Source organism: Bos mutus, chromosome 13 (genome assembly GCF_027580195.1).
Source record: "Bos mutus isolate GX-2022 chromosome 13, NWIPB_WYAK_1.1, whole genome shotgun sequence".
NCBI classification, from domain to species: Eukaryota; Metazoa; Chordata; class Mammalia; order Artiodactyla; family Bovidae; genus Bos; species Bos mutus.
In genome coordinates, this window is record NC_091629.1 from 21,309,938 (window position 1) to 21,321,639 (window position 11,702).

Sequence of the window (11,702 nt, forward strand, 5' to 3'; positions counted from 1 at the left end):
TTCATCCCACCTCAAGAAGTTAAAAAAAGTGTTGTCCCAACCTGTCTGAACTTGGTAAATGATCTCGGATATGATGGGATCTCAGTGATGTGCTGGTGGGTCTCTCAGAGTCGACCATCCCGCTGAGCCTGCAGGCTGGACTGTCTCCCAGCTGGACAGACACCTCCTTTGGCTCTTCCTTCAGAGTCCTCACGTCTTACTCATCCTCGATGTAGCTCCTTACAACGCACACGTCCTTGAAGCTCCCTTAGGTCTCACTCTGGTTCTTGCATCCTTCAGTTGACCCTTAAGCTCGTCCTTACTGGGAGCCAGGTGGGCTTAACTATTGAGCCCAGGTGGGCTTAACCATTCTGGTCCTCACTCCTTTTCCTTTGGCTGGTTTAGGTGTAAGTCTGTTTTTTCAAGTTGCCTGTACAATGATGAAAGAAACCCCATTAACAGAAGTGAGTAGATGGAACGCCAAATTTCAGTGCCTTTTTTAGTGGCCAAGGTCCGACGCAGCGAGGACATGGGTACTTGGTGTTTGCTCATGCAGCAAGGGTGCCTGGTCCCAAGTGGCACACAACAAACATCTTCCTCGATAATTTAGTACCTTTTCCCCACTTGTCTTTATTTTCTCTGAGCATGATGCCCTCCTGTTTTTCCAACCAGCTCTTGTTAAATCCTTACAGACCCCCACCAAATGCAGGGCAGTAAACGGTGGCAGGATTTTGCCCCTGTGTGTTGTGGGGAGTCGGGAGGGGAAGGTGGCTTCCTGGGGGACCAGGTGCAGATCACGTAGAAGGGGATGGTTGCCCTTGGCCAGGGGTGGGCAGGGATGCTAAAGCTCCGTTTCCCCTTGGCTTCCCCCCTCCCCAGACCATTCCCGGAGCAGTAAATCCAGTTGCTGGAGTGGCAGCGAGGAGAAGCGAGGATCGGCCCGCTCCGAGCACAACGCCGGTACCAGTTCGAAGAGCCTCATCCCGAAAGAGTCCCGCCTGGACACCTTCTGGGACTAGGGACACGCTGGGACACAGGCCGCCCGCCCCATGGAGGGAAACAACCCAGACGCCAGGGAAACCGGAAACCGCAAAGAAACGTGAGACCGGAAGACCGCCACCCTCAGCCTGGAGGATGCCAGCCATTCAGACTCGGCCTCTGCACCCGGCACAGAGGGCCGCCCACACTACGTCACGTCCGGCGATAGCCTTGACTGAGGACTGTTCCACCCACGTGAAACCTTTGCTTTAGATGTAAATAATGTACAATTTGTGGATGTCATCGAGCCTAGAGTACCTTCCCCTTTTTATATTTGTATTGACTTTAACTTATAAAAAGAGAGAGGAGAAAAAAACAATAAACAGAAAACACACCCAACAACAAAAAGAAGGTTTGGATGCTGGAGAAAGGATGGTCATTCAGCCCGTCTGTCACAGGGTGCGGAGAGGGCGCGGGGCTCGCTTTGGGGCGCACAGCTCCTCCTCCTCTGATGCCCCGTGAGCTGTTTCCATTCGTATGTCAGTGCGCGGCACATTGGGATCAGGAATTTCCAGCACAGAATTTGGTGCTGCTGCGGACACATCCCATGCACCCATTGGCCCCTTTCAAATACTACGTTGTCATGTTACAAAAGGCAAGCTCTCTGGACCAGAAGGACACACGGAGGAGCTCGTTAATTTTATGTGATTTCCACGATGACTCTACTCCTATAAAAGGGAAAAAAGACAAAAAAAACCCACACCCACATCCTTGTTTACAGAAGATTAACTAGAAACAAGCCCCGCTCAGCTCAGTTTGCAGAAGAGAGGACCGTAGAAAGCGTTCGAGTCAGAAGCTCCGAAACAGAGAGTTTTCCTTTGCTTTGTGTTTCCTTTAAAGACACTCACACCCGCTCGGTAAGAGATGGCTGTGCTTCACGGAAGTGAGAGGTCAAAGGCGAGACGCACGCGGAGAGGACATTTGCGTCTGAGATGAAGCATGTATGTAATATTTATGCGATGGCATTTTACGTTCTTACGTCAGCATGAAACAAAGGCAGTTTGAGGGGAAGCAGGAGGCCGCCGTGCTGTCGGTTACACTACGTATGCTGTAGAACCATTTTGTATGTCGTGTAAAACAAGAAGCATTGAACAAGGCAAAAAGGCGATGTATGTATATGAGAAAAATTAATTGTACGATATCATTCCAGTACATTCTGTTGTACATCTTAGTCTCGTTTCCTTTCTCTTCATTGTTGATAAGAGGATGCGAACTGTACAGTTTCCAGCTAGTTACCCATATTAGAAAAGAAATAAAAAAGAGAGTCCTAGAAGAAAACAGGAAAGAACATTTGTCGATTGCAGTTGTCAAAAAAAAACAACAACAAAAAAAAACCTAGCCTAGCTGGCCTTATTTGTGAAGCATAATTGCTTTTAGCATATGGAAGTATTTTTTCACATTTTCTTTGTATAAAATTTGTATTAAACTTAAATATCTTTTTTGATGATGGTGTTTCTTTGTGACTGAGCCAGTGGACTCACGCGGTATGCTCTCTTGGGTTCCCCCCACCCCTTAAGTTTTTCAGATTCTTCACCCTTTTTTTAATTAAACTGTTCTGGAAAAATGCCTTGGTCGTCCTCGAATTTGCGGTTTTCCCTTTGGTTGGGATGGCCATGTCAGGTTTGGACCAAACACAGAGACAGGGCCACACAAGGTCAGGAGCCCCTCTCTCCACATTATAAATCACGGCCCCCACTGGGAGCTTTCCTGGGAAGTCCAGTTCTTGGGGATTTACTGACAGAGATGGAGACAGAAGGGAAATCCTGGGTCAGTCCTGGAAGAACACTGGGAGGGAGTGAATTTGTGTTTCTGTGGCCGGGATGGCAGCCTCCGCTATAAGGAGCTCTGTGGGCAACGTGTGACCTTGACTGCCCAGGCACACCCTGGTCATTTCGTCTTCATGCATCATGTAATTATTTTGGTTTTGTTTTTTTCAATCACTTAAACATGTGAACACGCCTCAGCTCATGGCTGGACAAGAGCAGGGCATGGTTTGGCCCCTCAGGCCATCCCTGGCCAGTGCTGTGAAAGGAACCGAATGGGACTGGTTTAGAGAGGACCGTACAAGAGCGTCTTTGTTCTTCTTCGTGGGTGTGGGAGCCTGCCACGTGGAAGGTGACAGTGTGTGTCACAGCCCCAGTTGACGGATATTCAGGCGTGGCTGGCACACCTGCCTCGTGTGCAGGTCATGAGCCAGCTGAGGGGCCTGTGGGAGTCATCCCAGCTTACATCCAGGGCTCAGTGAGGGGCCAGGGAAGAGGGGGAGGACTTGGAGGCTCCAGACAGGGCAGTGGGGCCTTCTCTCTCTGACTTCAGTCTGAGTGGAGTGTTCTCAGGGCTCAGTTGCTGTGAGTCTAGGAATGAGGAGAGGAAGAACCCCATGCTGTCTGCCGTGGTTCTTGCCCCTGTCTCTGAGCGATGACCGGGCGCAGGGCAGGATGGGTCCCCCTCCCCACCCCACCCTGCCCAGCTGGCCTGGTGGGTCTCGTTCAGTTCAGTCGCTCAGTCGTGTCCGACTCTTTGCGACCCCATGGACTGCAGCATGCCAGGCCTCCCTGTCCATCACCAACTCCCGGAGTTTACCCAAACTCATGTCCGTCGAGTCGGTGATGGCATCCAACCATCTCACCCTCTGTTGTCCCCTTCTCCTCCTGCCTTCAGTCTTTCCTAGCATCAGGGTCTTTCCCAGTGAGTCAGTTCTTCGCATCAGGTGGCCAAAGTATTGGGGTTTCATGAACACCCAGGACTGATCTCCTTTAGGATGGACTGGTTGAATCTCCTTGCAGTCCAAGGAACTCTCAAGAATCATCTCCAAAACCACAGTTTAAAAGCATCGATTCTTCGGCGCTCAGCTTGCTTTATAGTCCAACTCTCACATCCATACATGACTACTGGAAAAACCATAGCCTTGACTCGACGGATCTTTGTTGACAAAGTGCCCTTTAATGCAGCCAGGTACTATCGCCACCTCGTGGCCTCCCTGGAGAACTGCAGCCCCTAGAGCTGGCGCTAGACCCAGGCGGGACCGGTGGAGGTTCACTCGGGCAACAGCTGTGTGCTGAGCACCTGTGTGAGCCGAGCACTGAGGACCCAGCCTCTGCCTTCATCCATCTGACATTCTCACTGGGAAGCAGTCAGATACGTATATGACAGAATCCTAGGGGGGACACGAAATAAGCAGGATACGGAAGGGAGGTAAATGGTGTGACTGGGGACGGCCTTTTGGAGAGCTGGCCTCTGAACTGAAACCTGAAGATGGTGGGGACTGAGTGTGATGTGTAGAGCAGTGACTTCTTAACGCTGCTGAACGTTAGACGCACCTGTTAGAACAACACACCAATAAATGTCCAGGTGCCGCCCTCCTTCCCCAGGTAATGACATCTGACTTTCCGAGGTGGGGCTTGGGCCTCCATAAAGCTCTTCAGGTGATCCTGATGGGCAGCTCGATCTCAGAGCCTGTAGCCTGGTTGGAAGAACATCCCAGGCAGGAGGGAGAGCAAATGAAAAAGACCCGAGGGGGCGTCTGGATCTTCTAAGAAGAGGAGGAAGGCGAGTGAGGCCAGAATGAGGGATTCAGCGCTGGAGGTTGATGAGGTCAGAGAAAGAAGAGAGGTCGGCGGGCGCGGGGTTGAATTAGGATCAGAAGGAAGTGGGAAGCCAGGGTGGTTGGTATTTTAAAAAGCTTTACTGACATAGCATTTAAAGTGTATAACTGCTATGGGTATTTCACTTTATTATTATTTTAATGGGGTAAAAGAGATGTAACAAAATTTGTCCTCTTAACCATTTTTTTAAAGTGTATGATTCAGTGACATTAGTCAAGGTTGGGTTTTAAACATGTAAATGTTTTCTAAACTTCAGCGTTCACAGACCATCTTCATCTTGGACTCCCTCAGGACAGCGCCTTTATTACTTATTTTCTTTAATCCAGCAAAACAAAGGCCACTCACATTCCCTCCAGCATCACTGGTGCGGGTGCGTCCCGCACCCTGAGCTGTGTGCTGAGAGATTGCTCCGTACGGGAATCTTTTGGTCTCCATGATAACCCCCTGAGGCCGGCACTAATCCCAGTCCGTTCTCCAGATGAGGAAAGTGGTCTGCTCAAGGTCACAAAACAGGTCAGTCAGCGCCAGAGCCGGGATTCAAATCAGTCTGCCTGACTCACGACCCAGGTCTGTGACCGCCTCCGATGACACGGGGCCAGAGTCTGTGGCACTGTGGTAAGTGTACAAAAATGCCTCTGTCTGACTCCACTGCCCCCGGGAGTGGTCATCGTTTCCCTCTGTCTAGGCTGGGAAACAGACTTGGCAGTTAAATGAAGTTAGAGGAGCGTCAGGTTTTTACTTGAAAACAGTAGAATCCATTATAGGTTAAGTCTGAGCAGGAAAGGAACTTACAAAGGATATTAAGTGACTCAGATCTCTGGGAGGGAGGGCTGGAGAGACAGCCATGAGCAACATACAGATTATGTTGCAGGAGCTTCCTGTCACGCCCACTGGTCCACTCACAGCCGCTGTCACTAGTAACACTAGTCAGGTCTCTTCCACTTCCTCTAGATGGAACTCTACGCAGCAGAATCCGCCTGCGTTGCTTTCACCTGTAGGTGTATCCATTGGCTAAGCCTACGTTCCACGTGGCTGTAGCTAACTGAGGCCCAAGTACCATCTGCATGTATTTGATTGGCTGAGCCTGGGTACCATCTGGGTGTATCTCATTGGTTGAGCCTACGTCACATGCTTACATTCTGACTGCAGGAGAGTCTGGGAAAGTGAGATTCAGGCTATTTCTAGTGCAGATTTGTAAGATGGGAAATTAAAGCATTGACCAAAAATGTCTACCCACTGCAGACTTGTCCAAAGTCTATCAGTCAGGTCAGTTTACCTCAGCAGAAGTCACCCTACTAATTGAAGCAGAAGGGTTTACTGAGCCACTAGTCTGTGCTCACTGGTCTGTGCTCCGCTGTGTTTATCTGGCTAGGCTGGGACTGTATTTCCCAGAATCCCTTTCTTTGGTTCCCAGGTAGAAATTGACCAAAAGTAACTTGGGAGAGAGTTTGAAGGTGGACGGGGAGCAGCAGTCTGTCCTCTTACAAGGTCGCTGCAGTTTGATGTGGTGACAAATAGCCGCAGACCTGCCTGCAGGCTCTGGCGTGTCCTTCCTGTCCTCTGGGCTGTGTCCATGTCTTCCTCCTGACTCCTGGGCATCAGCACCTGGCTGTCACCGGCCGCTGGGCTGCAGAGGCAATGGTTCCTGATCCATTTCTCTACTGTTGGCCCTCGGCAGCCTCACTTGGTGACTAGATGGACCCCATGGCCTCTCAGTTTGCCTGGTTGGTGGCTCCACAAGTCCCTGTTCAGACCTCACTTCTCAGCCTCCTCCCACATGCTGACATATAAGGCTTATTAATAATTCTTATAATAAATTGTGCGTGCATGTGTGCATGCTAAGTTGCTTCAGTCGTGTCTGACTCTGTGTCACCCGGTGGACTGTACCCCGTCATGCTTCCTTTGTCCGTAGGATTCTCCAGGCAAGAATACTGGAGTGGGTTGCCATGCCCTCCTGCAGGGGATCTTCTCCACCCCAGGCTCGAACTTGCATCTTTTGCATCTCCTGCATCGGCAGGCAGGTTCTTTATACCCCAGCCACGTGGGCTGGATCTAGCTGCTTCCCTGATGGGGTGTGGCTGTTGTTCAGTCGCTAAGTCTTGCCAATTCTTTGCAATCCAGTGGACTGCAGCATGTCAGTGCTCTGTCCTCCGCTGTCTCCCTGAGTTTGCTCAAATTTCCTAGGGTATGACTGATAACATCATGAGTATTTACAGAATCTCAGAAGGGCCGAGGAAGCCACACTGCAGGCCTGGGCCCCAGGGGAGCCAGGCCCCAGGATCAGGAGGCCCTGCTCATCTGCAGGCCAGTCTCCTGTGCTCAGCCATTTGCCCTTTCTCAGCACACACACAGGTGTCTTGTGGACACGGCTGATGGGTGAGCCCTTAGAGGCTTCAGATCCCTGGCTGCAAGGGAGTCTGGGAGATGAAATTTTCTGCTCTCCAGCCTCTTCAGTTCAGGAAGGTAAGCAGCGAGAGGCACGCTCGGACGTTGAGAAAGCCAGTTCTCACCCAGAGGTGTGCCTGGGGATTGACTCTCTGATGTTGCCTTCTGGCCCAGGGCTTTCTTTTCAGGCCATGATGTTAATGGGAAACCATCACCTCCCTGGCCCGCAGATAATCCAAGGCCAGGCTAACTGGTCACCAGAGGGCTTGTTAACATGATTGAGTACTGACCTCGGCTCACCTTGACGAAATGAAGGAGGAGAAGGGAACTTCATTTATCCTGCGTTTTTCACATTCCCGGTCACTTATGTACACGGTGCCTTTTGCAGCTGAGGACACAACGGGGCCCAGAGAGACGGAGGAAACTGCCTGAGGTCACACAGCTAGTTACGGCAGAAGCCGGACTCGAGCCGTCCTGTTGACCAAAGAGTGCCTGCTCTCACCGTTACTGCGTATTTGTTAGGAGAAGCTTTTGCGTAAAAGCCATTCATTCTTTAATTAGGCACTTTTTCTTGGCTGAGCAGTTTCAGGTGCTGGGGACACAGTGGTGGGCAAACCAGGCGGAGGTAGATAAAGGTAGTGTTAGGATGGGGGTTGCAAATTCTCAACAAGTCAGGGAATAGAGACAGGTGAAACAGATTTGGGGTTAAGTTGATATTGATGTGTTTTCTTTGTATTTAAATATGTGAGAAAAGATTTGTGCTTTTTTTTTTTGAAATGTAGGTCCCTTGGTTTAGTTTTTGTTTTTTCTTTTTTGAAAAAATTTATTATTTTGGACTGTACTGGGTCCAAAATAATTCCTGTGAGAGAGCTTTCTCTAGTTGCGGTGCGTGGGCCTCTCTTTGGTGGCTTCCCTTTTTTCCAGAACATGGGCTCTAGAATGTGGGGTCAATGGTTTTCATGGGCTTAGTTGTCCCACGGCATGTGGGATCTTCCCAGACCAGTGCTCGAACCTGTGTCCCCTACATTGGCAGACAGATTCTTAACCACTGGACCACGAGGGAAGTCCTGATTTTCCTTTTGTGATAGAAAAATATTTCTCCATTCTGAAAAAACCATAGACTCCAGCAATTGATGGTTTGTCTCAGTGTCAGGGACACAAAACGGCAGTGATTGCTGTTGTTTAGTTGCTAAGTCATGTCTGACTCTCTGAGGCCCCATGGACTGTAACCCGCCAGGCTCCTCTCTCCATGGCACGGTGGGGACTGGGGTAAACGAGTGAACCTGGAGAGCAGCTCAAAGTGGCAGCTCTGGTGTGGCTCCTGCTGATCCCGTGCGTACGTAGGTCCCCGTGTTGCCAGATTGCCCACTTTTTTAAGTGGAAAGTTGAAGATTCATATTTTGAGTTATGTCTTCCAAGTTATCTATAGTTGTACCAAATTTTGCAAACATTGTGAAAATCAGTCAAACTTCTCTGTGGGTCAGATCTGGCCAGTGTGCATCTTGTGTGGAAGAGCCTTAATTTAGGCGTCAGAGATACTGGGTTGGAGTCTGGGCTCTGTAACCTTCCAGTGGGTGGGGTCACAGGCAAGCCACGACACTCTCTGGGCCTCAGTTTCCCCTTCTGTAAAATGGGACTCCTGAGAACAACATGGTCTGCCGAGCCTTTTACTGAACCAGTATTTTCTAAACGGTGGGTCATGGAGTCAATTTAGTGGATTGTGGCCTGCATCTTTTAAATAGAAACCAGGACAGGATGGAAAATAACAGGATGGATCATAGTATTATAGGTCAGCATTGCTTTGTGGAACATATTTTAGTTTTAGACACACAATATGCACACACATATATCTACGTTAGACTGGCTCTTGATGTATATAACATGCATTTCTCATGTGCAGTGACCGAAAAGGAGGCTTTCAAATAAAAAATGTTCATGTCTGAATGTATTCAGTGCTGGCAACATTTCTGTGAGGTGGGTTTTCTCATCAACCCCATTTTACAGGTGAGAAAGCTGAGGTTCAGAGAGTGACGTTTCCACAAACAGGAAAAGGAAGAGCTGGGATTTGACCCCAGGCCACATCTTAACCACGTGCAATCTGTCCTCTCCAGACAGCACCTGTGTGACTGCGATGAAAGGAGCTAGTGCAGGTCAAGGGCTTAGCCGGGTGCCTGGGGCAGAGCAGGTGTTTAATAAACGCAGAAGCCAGGCTTGTGTGCAGCTCCTCATTCAGAAACGCCAGGTGGCGTGCAGGGACCCAAGGGCTACAGGAGACAGGAGGGCTGGGCTTCTGTGGTCCCAGTACCCGTGCGGTGGGGACGGAGCTACAGGGGCAAAGAGACACCCTCTCCCCTGCAGCCTGAGTTCCCCAAATACTCATTTTTGGCCAAATACTTGATGGTTGAATTTTAAAATCAGTATTTGGCTGGAGCTGGCGTATCCATCATCCTTGAATGAACTTCTGCATATTTTGCTATATTGAATTTATGGATAAAAAAACCCCCCAACATTTTGGTAAACAATTTAAACTATCATGACGATGGTATTATTAAGCATTAGGGCAGTTAACTTTTAAAGCCGGGCTGAGTGTAGGAAGAAGTGCTTCCAGGGCAGTGGTTACTGATGGCTCGAGGCCACCATGCTGCCCTCTGCTGGAATCCCCATTGTGACCACAGCAGGTCAATTAATCCTTAACTCTTGGGCCTGAACACATCCTTGAAGGTGCTGCAGTTTCAGGGAAGCACTCCCGAAGCAAGGGCGCAGCCTAAGAAAGTGCTTCTGGAATCCTTGCAGTGCGATTTCCAGGCCTATGTTTGGGTGGCACCTGCGGGCAGTTGGGGCCAATGGCGGGCTCGCACTGCCCTCTGGTGGTCACTGGCGAGCACAGCGTCGCGGGTGCTGAGCCGGCAGCATCGCTGGGGGCGCTGGGGCTGCGGGCGCTGGGGGAGAACCGCAGAGCGCGCTCAACCCAGATTTTCCCTTACCCAGAATGGACTGTCTATGCGTCCGGACGACATGTGAGTAAAGAAACCAGGCTGCATTCTGTATGGGTCCATTTATAGGAGCTTGGAGATCTGGGGTGACAGAAATCAGGAGAGAGGTGGAAGGCCGGGGAGAGGCTGGGAAGGACCACGAGGGGCCCTTTAGGGGACCTGGAGACGTCGTCCCTCCTCATCTGCGTCGGGGAGCATGGTTTCCAGCGGGAAGGATGGAGGCAGGGTGTCTGGGCAAAAACAGCGGATCGTGGGCTTTCTCATGACCTTGAGGGTATTTTCTCCCTTTGTAACCTACACCCAGCTTACTGCACCAAGCTCCAGTGTGCATCGTGACATTTTCTTACACATGGTTATACTTGGGTACCCATCCCCCAGATCAGGATATTTTTTTAAAAATAGAAGTCAGATCATGCCCCTCTCCTGCTTTAAACTTTCTGGCGTCTTCTCACTGGATTTGGAGTAAGATCCAAACTCCAATGAAATAAAAAGTCCCACAGCCAATATGTATCAGTCCACTGCTGATGGATATTCGGTTGGTTTTCATTCTTTGCTATTACAGATGGTATTGTAGAAAATAACTCTATACAGAATATGCATGCTTACGTAAATATATCTGTAGATAGAGTCTCAGAAGTGGAATTACTGAGTCAAACTTACAAATTGGATAAATATGGCCAACTTTCCCTCCTTAGGTGTACCAATTTCAGCTTCCATAAGCAATGCACGAAGCCCCACAGCTCCACCAGCTCTGTGAGTCATAAAACTTTCGAATTTTTGTCAATCTGATGTGAAAAATGGTATCTCAAAATATCTGCATTTCTCTTATTATGAGTGAACTTGAGCATCTTTGTATAAGTTTAAGAACCAGTTGTACTTAAAAAAAATACAAAAATGTCTGTTCATGGCCTCTGATCATTTTTTATTTGGGTTGTTGGCCTACTATTTATTTCTAGGAGCTTTTTTTGTATTAAGGGGGATTAACACTTGCTGTTGTCTGCAATTTGAATTTCAATTTGACTTTTGTCTCATGTTTTTATTTTTATAGTTTATTTGTGGCTGTGCTGGGTCTTCGTTGCTGTGAGGGCCTTTCTCTCGCTGGGGAGAGCGGGGGCTGCTCTTTAGCTGTGGTGCACAGGCTTCTCACTGCCGTGGCTTTTCTTGTTGTGAACAGGCTGTAGGGCAAGTGGGCTTCAGTATTTGGGGCTCCTGGGCTCTAGAGCACAGGCTCAGTAAGCTGTAGTGCACGGGTCTAGTTGCCCCTCAGAATGTAGAAACTTTCCAGACCAGGGATCGAACCAGCATTTCCTACATTGGCAGGCAAATTCTTTACCACTGAGCCACCAGGGAAGCCTTACTTACGTTTTTCTGTAAGTTTTTTAAGGTGGTCAAATTTCTCAATTTGTTTTTGCAAGCACAATGTCTTATTCAAATATGTGTCTGTTGTACCTGGGACACTGCCAATGCATTGTAGATACTCGATTAATATCTGATGGAAAAATGTCCACTCCACTCGAATGACTGATTTTCTGAGTAGACATCTGAGCCCATGTGATATAATACTGCTACTACTACTATTTATTACGTGCTGTATATGTTGAGATGCTTTTGGCTGCAAATAACTAAGGAAGAACGAACTCGAAATATTTCAACCATCAGGACACTTTAATCTCACATAATAAATTTAACCTATCTTTCCTAA

At 49.0% G+C, this 11,702-nt stretch overlaps 1 protein-coding gene across 1 annotated transcript in view; it reads left to right on the forward strand.

Annotated features, from left to right (window-relative positions):
- The window catches only part of ZMYND8 (zinc finger MYND-type containing 8), a 123,407-nt gene extending 120,946 nt beyond the window's left edge, over positions 1–2,461 (forward strand). Inside the window, 1 exon segment of the mRNA XM_070381085.1 lies at positions 859–2,461. Within this exon segment, the coding sequence (XP_070237186.1) occupies positions 859–998 (140 nt within the window). The 3' untranslated portion in view covers positions 999–2,461.
- Positions 2,462–11,702: the final 9,241 nt, after the last annotated feature.